This window comes from Thunnus maccoyii, chromosome 12 (assembly GCF_910596095.1).
Source record: "Thunnus maccoyii chromosome 12, fThuMac1.1, whole genome shotgun sequence".
NCBI lineage: Eukaryota > Metazoa > Chordata > Actinopteri > Scombriformes > Scombridae > Thunnus > Thunnus maccoyii.
Window position 1 is genome coordinate 13,360,743 of NC_056544.1, and position 15,026 is coordinate 13,375,768.

Here is a 15,026-nt window from a genome sequence, read left to right on the forward strand (position 1 = left end):
CCATGCGAATGATAAAACCCGGGTCTGATCAGACCGTAGGGATACAGAGGTGACTTTTTCTTAATAGAGCCACAGAGACGGTAACCGTTAGACAGCTGGTTTGGTTTATTTCGAATTGTGCGATGGAAATGAATTCCTTTTTAGGACCAAAACTCAAGTGTATTTTCTCAAAAGGCCATATGCTATTATGTCTTTATGTTATTTCTCTTGGTTCTCAGCATTCCCATGGCAATGGCAATATAGGTTATCAAGTTCTCATAGATGATACAAACTTTGGCAGGCTACTGGTGGGATCATTGTTCTGTAATTCACTCACTTATAACAGGTCAACTTCACATTTGGTTTGATGTGTTTTTCGCTGTACATTTGCCATTTTATGCTGTAAATAATCGGCTTTTTCTGTATAAACTTTGGTGTGTGAGTGTGTGTGCGTGCATGTGTGTGCGTGTGAATAAACATCCAACATTTGCTTTTTGCAAAGTTGAATATCTGGGTAGCTGTGCAATAACTTCATATGTTTTATTTTGATGTTAAACATCATTGTATCTCAAGTGTGTTTGCTACATTCACTTCCTGCAATGTATGATTTATATGCAGAGTATGTTAGAGGATTACGTCACTTTGAATCAATTAGTCACATAGGCTGTGTCTGATAAGAAATCACAAACTATGCCTTTATGATATTTAAGTCATTGATCAAAATATTGTTCACCTATAAAAAACGCTCTGATTAATGTTGCTTCGCTTGCCTTTAAATCTAGCTTGAGAGCTTCTTCAATCTGCTCTCGGTGGTAGAAATGGCCTTGAACTAGCGCTCGTCTACCTGAGATCTGCCAAGTTAGGTTTTGTTTGCGCTCGAGTCTAATGAAAAAGACAAAAGTTGCGAAGTATTTCAATAGGTTCAAAGTTAGATAGGTCCTTTTGAAATTAAATGTTAAAGGGAAAAGTTTTGAATTGTCTACTGTTACAAAATAAGCCAATGACTGTAAAGATTGTGAAATGTTGGATCTATACAGCACCTTGTCAGAGCGTAAACAAAGCCTTATCGCTTTTTGTTATTGAGAAGGGAATTTGAAATGATTAATTGTTGGTCCTGAGTTGCGTGTGTATATAGTGCTATCTGATTGGTGCAGCTTTTATGTGATTGGAAAACAGTTTTGTTTTGCATAATGAACTAGAAAGCCGATACAGGACTCATACGGATCCTGTCTCTGATGACAGTTAACAGTGTGTTGTGTTGGCAAAAGTATTATCAATGAACGATTTTGGGAAAGATTGAATAAAACATTTAAAAAGCTTGTGCAGTTTCCTTTTGTTTTATGTACTTAGATGAGAACTAGAATTGATTGGTGATACACAAAAGTGTGTCTTTATCCCTGAATTCAGACTATTTGCTCCAGAATGTTTCAAGTTTAATTTGTCAACTATTTCCAACTATTAAAAAAAAAAGAGTTGGAATAAAATATAATTTCTCCAGGACTAGGGGAAGCATCAAGACAAATACATAAAATATCCAAAGTGTATGTTAGCATCAGAGCCTGGGTTCATTAAACTTATAAAACTTGTACAAAGAACATAAAAAGGTGTGTCTTTATCCCAAATACAGAATAGTGGCTACTTGCACCAGAAAGAAGAAAAAAATGAAAAAAATGTCAGGAACAGCCTGTCCTCTTTATTTGCAAACAAGTTAAACCTTGCACAGTGAATCTTCACACTTATTTACTTTGCAAAGCATTTTTAAAACATTCATGAAACGGTTGTAAAATTCAAGTTTTGGTTTTTAGCCTTAAAACACCATGACGCTTGTCCATACTTCCCTTATCATGTCTGCAAGTCTTCAAAAAAACTTCATGGCGAGGCGCGACATTCACAAAATACTTTCAGAGGGTCTCATTAAACATCGACTGGATTTATAAAAGCCCCTTTTACATTTCTGTAGAGTATCAACTGTGGTTATATACTGAACTGTAACAGCAGGATGATTAAACAGCGAGACTGACGAGTGAGAAAAAAAAAAAAAAAGACTTCTGCACGTCTCAAAGCCACCGTACCTCAAAACACAGATTAGCTTAAATAGTTATTAATACACACATGAGCAAAGTTTGTACAACTTTAAATTCATCCTTATAGCCCTGTCAATTCATGTGAAAATGAGAAACACTTCAGATCTGTTGCAGACATTCAATACATGCAAAGCAGCAAGTTGAAGCTGTCTGAGTGTACACACATTTGTGTATGACGATACATGTAATAGATATACAGTACATTCCAGTCTGATAAATACAAACTCAACACAGGTGCGAACACACACACACATATATATATATAAAGCACTGCAAGGTTTGAATATCTAAAAAAAAAAAAAGAGCACAAATTGGATTCTACAGACCAGAGCTACAATAAAGAGTTGTCAGGCTGCATAGTTAAAAGCTTATATCAACACTCCTGCTCACAGGATGGTAAAGTGCTCGCAACATTACGTCAAGATAAAGGCAACAGCAGAACCAAACAGCGACCTTTGACCAACGTTACATGAACAAAACTGGAATTATGGGCTTGAATTCATGGAGGAGATTTCAGTGAATGATGGCTGAACTTTGGAGAAACTCAACATGTAATATGGATAACATCAGAGGTTGCTGTTCGCTGCTGCCTCCTAAACAAGCACAGATATCATGCTTTTCTGAGTCTACCTCGAGTTATAATTCAGTTCTTGCACTTTTCCATGTTTGCTGCTCTCTTCAGTACCTAGACCCCGACTGGGATTACATCGAGTCAATTTGTTAAAAACTTAATCGAGTCGGTTCAAGAACACTTTTAAAATCTAACCATAACACTCAAAAATCCCTCATGTAATGAGAGCATCCTTTAAAAGTAACCATGAGTTAAACATCGGTCAAGGTAGCACATGACAGGTCTGTGCATCCTCGCTGTGCCTCTTCTTATGAAAAATCTCTTTTTACACACTGACATGCATAAGGTGCAGCAAACACTCACACACAGTGATTTCGTCAAGTCTCTTATCCGTCTGTAGATGTAACAGGTACAGACACACACACAAAAAAAGCCACAGATCGGTTTTCATCTCTCTGACACCCATCTGATGCCCACTTTGCTACTTTTTTTTTCAGAGCCCTATGTAGACAGAAGTGCAATCTTTAAAAACCAAGCCACAGTCTCAGCCGCTGACCTTCAACTCGCCTGTAAACTTGTTTCAGTGCAAGATTTGGCTAAATGTGGTGATACAAAAAACAAAACAACATGCTGCTCTCTAAAAGCACTGTGGAGCACCCGAGATAAGGTTTAGATAGGCTTGTAAAGCAGAGATGTGACGTATTTCTTCTTATATCTGTGAGTCGCGCTCAGCACCATAACTCCATCCTACATAGGAAGAAACAAAATACAGATGCAAGATGCTGTTAGAAAAGCAACAAATAAAAAAGTGCCCACTGGTCCAAACATCATCACAGAAAACAAAGAGAATGTGATTTTAAACAAAGTATTTCTGAACACAAGTTAGTCACTTTAATCTAAGTTTGCTGTGTAAACATTTTCAAGGACACTGGTTCATGTTTTCTAGATGAAACGGCAAAAACAAAATAATTAAAATAACTGAAAATTATCAAGTGTAAGCAACTGATTCATGTTGAGGAAATGAGTCTGAGAAAATGACTTTATACTGTTTAGAAGTTATTGGCCACTTATATAAAGAAAGTTGTTATAGCAACACCATCTGATTGACTAGTGTAATGTTTTTAGCTAAGAGGTGAAAGACATTTATAACCTTTCCATTACATTTGACAGCTCAGGGATTTACTTTCAATGGAGCTCCGGCACCAGCAGGAGATAAGGAGCATGGAGAAAGGAAAATTGGAAAAATGTTTCCAGTTACCTTTATTGAGAGGGCGTACAGGTGATTTAACATGACGTGGTTGGGTTCAGGCAGCAGGGCGGGGTCACACTGCCGAGAAAGTGGGAGAAAGAACAACAATAATGACAAAACAAAGTCTGAGGATCATATAACAAAGTGACACACAGAGAGATGTGGAGAAGGGGAAAGACAGAAAGACTCACAGATATGTTGGTGTCCTTGTTGAGTATGACTTGAAGCAGGTGAGGGGGGAGTATAGGCGGGGCCTTGAAATGCGCCTCAGGTCTGAAGATGTACTGCTCCTGTCCGTACGGACCTGGAGGGGAGCTGGACAGATCTGTGAAAATAAAAACAGTCACAAAAAGAATACCACTTTGTTAATTTTCTCACTACTTACTGTGAATGAGTTGATAGCTGCTGGCTAGTCTATAACTAAAATTATCAACAAAAACAACAAATATTCACATGAATGATATTGAACCTAGATCTATATGTATCTGGACTGATAAACAATGATTTTGAGTTGTTTTAATTAATTTTCCATACATTTCCAAACTGCTAAGGTCTGTTAATGCGACCTGTACAGAAACATAATAACACTTTTCCAATAACTATTGATATTAGCTGTTGAAATTTGGTTGTATAATTGAAAACTAGAGTGAGAAAAAAAAAACAGTCTGGATGCAGGCTGACCTGATGTATCTGAGCACTCCAGAGAGTCGACCTGCAGCGCATCAAACACCTCAAAGTCAGACTTCTTCACCTGGATCAGGTTGTTGATGGTGCCGAGCTGGCTGGTTACCACCGGCTGCGAGAGAGAAACAGTCCCAGAGGTAATGATCGAGCATTTTTATCATATTATTTTATTTTATTTTTATTATTTATTTATTATTATTTTATTGTTAACATTTTTATAATTTTATAATCTATATTATTTGTAACACTCTGCACACATTTCTCTGGGCTTTAAACAGGCTTAGAAGACAACGCTATGTTGTGAGTGTGGCTGCTTTTACACAGTTATTGGGAGGGACTGAAGGCTTTTAAATAGCACAAAGCAAAGTTTTGCATGTTTCTATAGTGTTAAATTGCTTGAATATGCCAACAAATACCAACATTGACAACATCTGCTAATAAAATATCTATTTTAATGTCTATTTATTGAAGATTTCCTTTTAACTGACAAATTTAATTTCTTAAAAAGTTCCTTTACGCTACTGTTGATACTAGCATCATAAATCTCCCCCAAAATGCTAAGCCTGGAACTAAAATGAATGAGATTAGGTATATTTGGTGCAGTATTAAAGAATTACATTAGAATAATTTTATTAACTTATTAAGGAAAAATGTTAAGAATCCTCTACAGAAGTCACAGAGAAAATACTTAGATAAATAGTTTTTATCTTTTTATCTTTTTATACACTGGTAACATGAAGTGACAATAAAATAACAATGATATTGATATACCTCTGAAGGATCATGGACCCACTGTCCATCTACAAAAAACTTGTACTGGTGCTCTCCTTCAGGCAAGTCCAGGATCGCTACAAAGTCATTATGGCTTTGGAGAGAGGAAGAGAAAGACTATTACTGCAAGACCAGGCTTTGCTATCTGTAGAAAGTCTACTCTGTAAAACGTGGTTGGAGCTAATGTGTGATAACTAGCATGGGAAAAGTGAGAATATACAGACATCTATAACATGCTGAATGCAAAATAATTGTGTTTACCTTTTATTCAGTGGTATCTTGGTGTTCCAGTTATTAAAGGAACCAGCTATGTAGACCTCCTTCCCCCCTCCAGCCCAGCGGATGACAGTGGGTCGCGCCTGAGGACCAGTTTTCACCAGGTCATCCAGATCTGGGGTGAATTCTTTCTCTCCTACCGCCTGGAAGCACAGTAGAAATCACAGTGGAAGCACATTCAGAGTTTCACATGCTTTATCGTTCTAATTTGACTTTCTTTATTTCTATCTGTATGGAAAATAAAAACCAAAAAAAAAAGAAATGCAGCTTTTGTAGTTACTTTTATGACATTCAAATCTGAAAAGTAGTCTTATGGATTCTGTACCTTGGACTCTGGGCCATGGGTGTTGAAGATGTTTGGGTCATCTGTGCTGTCCACCATCTTACTGCTGTGGTCATGGTCTTTGTGACTGCCGCTGCTGTCTGAGCGGTGGGCCTTCGAGCCATGGCGATCTCCAGACACCCGGTCGCTTGTGTTGCCCATAATGTCACACTATTTATAGTGCTGCTGGAAAGAAAAGAATTGATGGATCTTAATAGAGCAGTAGCCTGAACGGCCCCGAGTTTTGTTGTGCATTTGCTTGCTTTCATGTAAGCCTGCAACTAACAATTATTAAATTATTGATTAATCTCCCGATTCTTTTTTTTTTAAATAATCAATCATTTTGGTCTGTAAAACATCAAAATTAATGTGAAAAATGGCCATCACAACTTCTTAGAGTCCAAGGTGATGTTATTTAATTGTGACCTGCCAAGGGGCTACATTTAAAATTACAACAAATGACAACATTAATGTTAAATATTGTACCCAATCCCTTATTAATACATAGGCCTACATTTTAAAAAAATAAATAAAAGCAAATGTCTTATTTTGTCTGATTCACAATCCAAAACCAAAACATATTCAATTTACTAAAATGTAACACAAGCAAAAGCAAGCAAATTTGAGAACCTGAAACCATCAAATATCACAATAATTATATTTATCAATTCATAGACTTATCGTTGCAGCTTTGAATTCATGTAAGACCAATGCAATCAATGCAAAACCTTGAAATACTACTGACAACAGAGTAACTGTAATAAGTTATCAATAAGAAGATCAATTATAGTGAATGATAGCCAGTCTGAGACATTCATGTACAGTCTTATCATAGCAATGTATTGATAATACGAGCCTGTCATAGCACTTAGCAGCAGTGTGGTTCTCCTGACAGTTTGAACGGCTTTACAGGAAGGCTAAAAGGCTTACCGCTAGACTAGACAGCCTCAGATACAAGCAGGACTGAGAGACTGGGTGACTGTGGCAGTAAATGTCTGGTAACTATGAACCTGGATTTGCTCGGTCAGACTGTAAAACCGTTTAACGTTAATACAATGATCCTGTCAGACAAACATAACACCCACCGGCTGGCTACTTAACAAGCAACAAATTATAAGTTAGCAAACTACGTTGACATAACAGACGACACAATAGCTGAGAGCATATATCTCGCTACAACCTACCACAGTCTCCCCGCCCAACTCAGATCAGATCACTTTGACAGCGGAATATTTTAAGCTTACGGTTAGCTAGCTGCTGCTAGCTGTCATTTTCTAACAACTGACAAGCTATTTGTCTTTTTGACGACGTCAGTGTCGATTATGACAACGCGACAAAAACTCTACTTATTCAGCATGTAGTTACGATAGAGCAAAGGGACTCACCGCTACCAGCTGTTGTCTTTTTGTACTTTTTGTTTTTAGCGGAGGGCCCACCTCTCCCCTAACGACTGCAGCGCGGTGGTGCTACGGCGTACGTCCAGGGACAAAATTAGTGAGAACGTCTCTGACAGGAGCGTAGATTGTGTATAAAGAGAGTCTGTGATTAGGTGAATGAAGGAGTGCTTGGTCGTCTCTGGGGAAAACGCAGGCTATGTAAACATTTTTAGGATATAATACAGATATTCGCGCATAGATACAATATGAATATGTCCGTAATTAAATGCTAATTGATATATTTTTGTCAGGTGGGATATTTGGCTATCATGGGTTAGTCTCTGCAGGTTATTTTTAATTGCTTGTCTAAAGAAGACTGATATTGATAGACATCAGTGGACTGGCCTTACCATCCTAACAGTGCTGTAATTCCTCTTCTTGCAGCATATTGTCCTATTAAAGTATAATTCTATCTCATTATCAGGCTCAACAGTGAGTCTAGACAACTCCCTCTGCTACAGATGAAGGAAGGCTCTAATTTAAGCATGTTGTATATTATTATACATTAATATATGATTAGACCACCCTCAATAATGAATTAAATTAATATCTCTTTGTCATCATCTCATGCTGTCCTTTTCATCTTCGTCTGGCTCTTTCTATTATGCATCCATTTTGTTGACCAAGATTGTAGAACTAAAATTCAACTAAACCCCCAAAATTGATATTGCAAAGGACAGAAACTTAAAGTCTGCCTCCACTCAAAAACTATGTTTTTTTTTCTTTTTCCATCAGTTTTACCTTCACTGTGTAGAATGATATATGTGAACATTTGACACTAGAAGACTGTTTGCAGTTTTCAATGAGGGGGAAGAACTAGAGGCAATTTAATTGAACTTTTCTATGTAGAAAAAACATGCCAGACACAAAATACCCAAAGTATTTTTATATATCTTAAAAAATGTCTAGAAGGGACCTTAAATACTTTTATAATCTGGTTGATTTATTCAACTGACACACACTAGTAAATCAAACTTCAATTCTGCAAAATGTCAATGTGTTTTGTATTTTAATTGACCACTAAGTGGAGCCATTAACACATCTCAAGAGCTGCTCAAACCAGTAATTCCAGCTCTGAAGGACTGAACTCAACACCTCTGAACCATTGCTCTCAAGTAAACCCTCCAACAAAGAGCATGTTAAGTTTTTCCACATGTTCAAGTTAACAACTCTTAAATTGACAAAAGTTTAAGTTTCTTAAAATTCACATAGATGTAACTTATAACAATGATAAAAACCTGATTGTCCATGGTAGATAAAAGCAAAACATCTCCACCACCGGGCTGTGTGAAAGAACAAGTAACAAAATGTAAAATGTAACAGGATCCTGTTGTGTGTGTTTAGGGTGGGGGGTCTGGATGTGTTGAAATGAGAACTGGGACCATACAAAAACAAGTTACTTGCAGGTATTTCAGTCAGATGACAAGTTATTACTATTTTCTTAAAAATGTTATCTGGTTATGAAGTGGTATCCATCATTAAAACCCATAAATAATGATACCTGCAAACAGATAATATATATATATATATATATATACATAGTACATAAATACAGTATATATATATAGTAAAAAAACACACACAGCTGCTTATGTTACATATGGCTTGCACTGAGTGGCAGTAAGGCACATTTAAATGATTCTAAAATGAAACAGAGTGATTTTTCACATTGCACAAGACAAGTGTGTCTTCATATAGACAGTATTCCAGTGTTCACACATATTGATTTTTCAGGGACAGTTATTTTTGGTGGACAGCTGGTGATAGAAGCGCTGTTTGTCCAAACATAGAGCTGATTTCACTGTAGGGCAGGTGTTCACAACTTTGAAAAGTGTTAAATTACCTCACAATTTAACTGGCATAGTGTTGTTGTTTTGTTTTTTTCTTTCAGGGTTTAACAAAGACCTTTACTGTGTCTCTGTGGGATAAGCTGTTAAGATATTTCCTTTGTTAACAAAAAGCACATGAGCAACAGTATGCTCCAATGAGCTACTTTTTTGAGTTTTAAGTAATAACTGTAGGATCAATTATATGACCCATTATGTTTTATGCTTTCTCACTTATATGTTTGTATTGTCTTTGTGTCAAGTATTCTTTGGGACAGTGTATAAATGTGGGGAGTGTGTTTTTTTTTTACAGTAGGATGACAATTAAAGCATGCTTACCACAAGTGATTAATGTTTTAGCTACTGACAGACCACCCTTAGTGGGATACATACAGTTTTCCACCTGCTGAATTCCTGTGCAAGCTGGTGGAAGTCATGCCCTGTATGTTTGATGTATGTCTGTCTATTCTCTTGGAATCGTTTCAGGCAGAAAATGTCAAGTCTGACAAATACAGTACACGTTCTTTCTCATTGGCTTGTGGTATCATTTAGAAATTCCCAAGCCAGTCTTCATGTACTCGTAAACCACATAGCTAATGCTGACAGCAGGAATGACTTTCATGAAATTTGGCAGGATGCCCCGGTAGAGTCCAAAAAAACCGTCTTTGGCTACAATCCTCTTCATCAGAGAACTCATAGAGGGCTGGTCTGATGCATCTAGGGACGCTGAAGAGAAAAAGACAGTTATGGAGGAAACGTTGGATCTGAAAGCATGATTTTTATTTTAAATACCTAGGATGTTTTTTTAAATGTCAAACAAGGGTTTTATCTACATTTCTCTGGATAGTGTTCACTTGTTGAGGAGACAGTTTTGTATTTATGTTATTTTAATTTGTCTGTTTGTGTGGGCAATTTGTTGTCTATACATTACACCAGACAATATCTTGTTTACATAAAATATTGCGTACCTCCCAATAGACATAGCCAGTCATTAAAAATAATCATGCACTATGTGATTATGTGCCGTGTGTGTTTTGTCATCACTATAACCACATGTCAGACTGAGTTTACCTTGTGCCTGCATCCGTGTGCGTACAAGTGCGAGTGGATAACTGGCCAGCTGTCCGCAGGTACTAGAGATGGTCCCGCAGCCCAGCAACACCAGGACTCCCGGGTTAGCTGAGTCTTTGGGGTGGTACGACAACCACGTATTCTTCAGAGTCTGAGACACAGCAGAGAAGTGATGGGAGGATGGAAAGACTGGACTAATGTTCATTAGCATAGCACAAAAATCAGTTTCTCTGATTTAATTTAAAACAGTCCAACATTCATCAAGCGAGGTAATTAAACAAAGTGCACTTTATTGTGAAATATCACTGAGGGGGCAGCAAAGCCTGCATACCTCATAAACAGCGAGATCTATCCCGGCGTAGGGAATGATGCCCAGTAAGTTTGGAATGTAGCCTTTGTAGAAAGCCTTGACGCCCTCCTTCTTCAGGATCGTTTTGGCACAATCAAACATTCCTGAATACTGGCCAGTTTTCCTCAGTGTCAGTCTTGTCTTCAAAACCTTAGAAAGGACCCAAAAAAAGCACAAAAGAAGAAAAACTGAGGCAGTGAACAGATTCTTTTGATTTGTGTGCTATCTTTAAGTTTTTGAGTCATCTTAAAATAATATGAGATGATGAAATAGGGGTGCAGTGGTACCTCCATTGGGTAGATGGCTGTCTGTGCTGTGGCCCCAGCCAGAGAGCCGGCCAGGAACCTCTTGTGTGTCTCAATCTTTTTGCCCTCTGATGATAACAACTTCTTATACTGCAACAGAAAATTCCAAATATTTGTACTGTGATAAGTACCATCATATTACTGTGTTAAATAAGCTTTTCAGAGGCACAATCCCTTACTTGCTCATATGACATGAATTTGATTGCTGTCTCAGGTGCGATCTTTAAAACATTGATTCCATTTCCCCTCCAGAGTGAAGTTATACCTCCCTCACGGATCATCTGCTTGAAGCCCCCTGCCAGACTTATTTTGTTGCTCTTAGAGGAGTGAACCTGCAATTAAAAAAAATACATAATGTGACGGGCCTTCTTACTCTACCTGATTGTGTGCCTTACTTTACTCCCATTTTTTTCAGATACTGGGGGTCAGCTAGCAGGTGGAGTTGGGAGGTTTGCCTTGTACCTGCCCATCTGGGTTGGGCTTCCCAGAAGGCATAAAAGGACTGCCCTTCTGGAAGTCTCGCTCTCTCTCTCAGCCGAGCCTACTGCAGGGGCCTCAGCCTTTTTCTTTTGTTTGGTTTGTTGCACCATCCAACACTCTTTACACCACATTTTCATTCATCCATACATTACAAACACTACTGATGTTTCTCCGACTTACACACCCCACCAGTTAGTTGGTATATTATTTCTTTGAGTTAAATAATTACTTTTGACTGACATGTCTGTGTGTGGCCTCCCTTCTTGTTGCCAGCCTTGAGCCAGGTGGTAGCAATAAGCATATAATACATAACATTTCTTAAAAAGGAAAAAAGACATTTTATCATGGATATATTTGCTCATTTTCTGTCACATTATTCACCTGCATGAAGACTTTCATTCTGTCCAGAGGAGCAGTACCGGTGCGAGAGACAGCCCCCGCCACCGCACCTGCAGCAAGCTGCTTCCACCAGCCACCTGAGCTCTTCTCCTCTTCTGTGAATTCATCTGGGATGGCAAGACTGTCGCCTATGTCCAGCACCTGGTGAGCACATAAGCACATTTTCTCACATCACTTTCATTTATGGACACTGATACATGTCTGGCAACACAATTGCTATTACTAGAGCAGTAAATATACATACTGAGTGGTCTGTTTATGGACATGATAAATACTCAAATACAATGTACAATGTGTGGAAGATACAGTGCATGTCATGTGTGACAAAAACTACTACTAGCCCACTAGAACTTCCTCTTTTGAGGTCTAGTGTCACTCTTTATGAAGCAACTGTTTTTAAACTTGCCAAATTCCCAGCTGTACATGGTAGAGAGGGCCACCACATTTACAAAAATTTGAATGTAAGGTGTATGCCAAACAGCAAACAAATCAACAGGATGTGCAAAGAAAATGCCACACTATGAAGAAAATGCTAAAAAAAAAAAAAAACCCTACCTTTTGAGCTATTTTAACAAACAATGACCTGAACCTCTTATCCTTTACTAAGAACTATTTGTGAAATCATAATCGCTGCTCTGACTGAGCCCTCGTCTTGCACGCTCTGGCTGTTTCAGATAAACATACCCAATGTTTTTCCAAAAGCATGACGGTATCCACTAGTGACAAACATGGTGCAGTGGTAATTTACAGTAATGAAACTGTGCAAGAAATCACAAGAGTTTATGGAGCTATTTATGTGTCCTGTGGTCATTAATCTTATAAATTTATGGTATTAGAATGCAGTTCTGTCTGGTTTTGTCACCTAAGATACCACAAATGTGCACTGCAGCTAAGACTTTGAAACATTTGGATGCATTGTCTATTAAGAGAGGTAATGTATTGCTCATGATGAAGCAAATATTTTATGCAGAAGTAACAAGCCAGTCAACAATGTCTTTCTTTGCAGTAAGAAGGAGTGGAGGAGAAAGCTAAGGGGAACAGAGTGTAGTGCTGTGACCTAATTATTTTAGACAGTCTGGTCTTTCAAAGCAGCTGCCAAAACTGCTGAGATAATCCTTAATATCTAAAACATGATGACTATAAAACACGTGACTTATTCTGCTGCAGTCGCCTCTGTGTGTATCCACAGAACGTGTTCGTGTCTGGTTGTATGTAAATGTCTCATACCGTGGAGTGTTTCCAGTGGCGTATGATCTCTTCCAGGTTATGAGCAGGGCACAACAGGAAGTGTTCTCTCCACTCGTTCCAGTCCACCATCATGGTGCCATCAATGTCCATACTAAGGAAAGACAGAAATATCTATTCATCACGACATATTATGTTGCATTACATTGTAATGAGCATATCTGTGACTCATAAACCTTCCAAATTACACACAAGCAAACACTTTGATCACATTATAAATACAAATGCTACAGTGGATAGAACTGGAGGTCAAACCTCTGTAAGATTTTCCGAGCATCCTCACTGCTGATATGCATGCCCAGCTCTGCAAGGGACTGCTGGATCTCTGAGGCATCAATGCGTCCTGACATAACATAAAATATTGACATTGACATACTGTATGCTGCAGTATAAACAGTGTATGTGGCTTTGTAAACATTCACTGGTATGTGTCATTATGTGTAAACACTCATGTCAAACAATACTTACCATCGTTATTCCTGTCCAGACTCTTAAATGTCAGCCTCAGTTTCTTCTCGTGCTCTTTCAGATATTTGGTGAACTCCCCGAAGTCGAGACTCCCATCTTTGTTTTGGTCACCAGACGACACAATTTTCTGCAGAGAAGAGATCAAATCTATTGTTTCCATTTGCCTTCTCAAGTAGTTTCAGAATGAATCACACAGCCCGGACAGGCAGACTTTCACACACACTAGAGAGGAATTTCATGCAAACGAGCAAGCCAGGACCTGGTTCCTGAGTTTTACCTGTGCATCACCCTGGCGGAAAATGCCCATCGCCTTGAGGCCCGCCCGCAATTCTGCTACGTCCACCTTCCCATCTTTATTGGTATCGAGTCTCTCAAACAGGTCCTGATATGACCTCTCACTGCGGGCATCCCAGCACCGGGCATTTGATAGAAAAAGCGTCCGTAACGTCTGATACATTTTAGGCTTAATGTGGAAGCAGCGTCTGAACGAGTCGCCCTGCAGTCAGGATCTGATCTGTCTGTTAATCCATGTTAACTGTCATATTCATAAACCCCGATAAGATGCAAATATGCGCTCAAGTGTGCGATGAGGAAGACGGTTTCCAGTTATCATATGTTGCAGACTGTGTCGTGCAAAGGAGTAGTCCGTAGTATTTCAGAGGAACTGCAGTGATCGAGGGCGGAGCTATAAATGCGGCGCAGCTATTCGATGTTTTCTACGGAAAAGCAGGAAAGACGGTAGAATAGAAAAGCGGTGAAATAAATAATCCGTGGATTAACCATATATATAGTCCGGCTTTTGCTACTAACGGCGAACATCATCATCTGTCATTTTACACCCATTCTGTGTGTAATATGACGGTGTGTTAAAGAGGAAATGTAATCTCTTCATCTAGACGGACGTGTCATTAAATACACACGGTGTTGTGTTTCCTACAGCGCAGCGCCGCTGGTCGTCACCAGAGGGCAGTGTTTCATCACACACAAGATAAACAAATCAGTTTTACTGTTAAACTTGTATTACTGACGGTCAGATATGTTTTATCAGTTAAGTTTTGAGACCCTGGTGTTGATGAGCAAAAATATATTTAGGCCTCAAGATACAGTGGTGAAAGATACATTTATTTATTTACTTTTTCATTTTTATAGTACCTTGTACTTCGACTCAGCAACATTTCAGACAGAAATAAAATGTAACATGCTTTCATTCTTTACATTTCTCGTATCTGGCAGATGGAATTACTTCTCACTTTTCAGATTAAGATTTTACGTACAAAACACATGATGCATTATTATAGATTTATATATAAGAATAAGATATTCAACATCATATGTGTGGATAGATAGATAGATAGATAGATAGATAGATAGATAGATAGATAGATAGATAGATAGATAGATAGATAGATGGATAGATTTACACTTGAAAAAACACAGAAACAAGCGTGCTGAGTTGACATCCTAACAACAAAAAATAAACAATAAATACAACCAACAAATGAAAAAAGTAT

The 15,026-nt window shown here is 38.2% G+C and overlaps 2 protein-coding genes across 5 annotated transcripts; both read right to left on the bottom strand.

Annotated features, from left to right (window-relative positions):
• Positions 1-932: 932 nt before the first annotated feature.
• Positions 933-7,428, bottom strand: prkab2 (protein kinase, AMP-activated, beta 2 non-catalytic subunit). 4 transcript variants are annotated; one of them, XM_042429505.1, is made up of 8 exons: positions 7,322-7,428; positions 5,940-6,119; positions 5,600-5,757; positions 5,339-5,432; positions 4,565-4,679; positions 4,075-4,208; positions 3,893-3,961; positions 933-3,381 (listed from the first exon to the last, which is right to left on the bottom strand). In XM_042429505.1, the coding sequence occupies exons 2-8, from the start codon at positions 6,096-6,098 to the stop codon at positions 3,304-3,306; spliced, it is 807 nt and encodes a 268-aa protein (XP_042285439.1). In that variant the 5' UTR covers positions 6,099-6,119; positions 7,322-7,428; the 3' UTR covers positions 933-3,303. The 4 variants fall into 4 exon arrangements, with proteins under 4 accessions (XP_042285439.1, XP_042285440.1, XP_042285442.1 ...); XM_042429506.1 differs by having other exon boundaries at positions 5,940-6,122; positions 7,322-7,427; XM_042429508.1 differs by lacking the exon at positions 7,322-7,428 and adding an exon at positions 7,121-7,268.
• Positions 7,429-8,294: 866 nt separating this feature from the next.
• Positions 8,295-14,411, bottom strand: LOC121909098 (calcium-binding mitochondrial carrier protein SCaMC-1-like). Its single transcript, XM_042429501.1, has 10 exons — positions 13,793-14,411; positions 13,516-13,642; positions 13,303-13,390; positions 13,030-13,141; positions 11,785-11,943; positions 11,103-11,255; positions 10,906-11,013; positions 10,601-10,768; positions 10,270-10,420; positions 8,295-9,924 (listed from the first exon to the last, which is right to left on the bottom strand). The coding sequence occupies exons 1-10, from the start codon at positions 13,970-13,972 to the stop codon at positions 9,743-9,745; spliced, it is 1,428 nt and encodes a 475-aa protein (XP_042285435.1). The 5' UTR covers positions 13,973-14,411; the 3' UTR covers positions 8,295-9,742.
• Between the last annotated feature and the right edge of the window lie 615 nt (positions 14,412-15,026).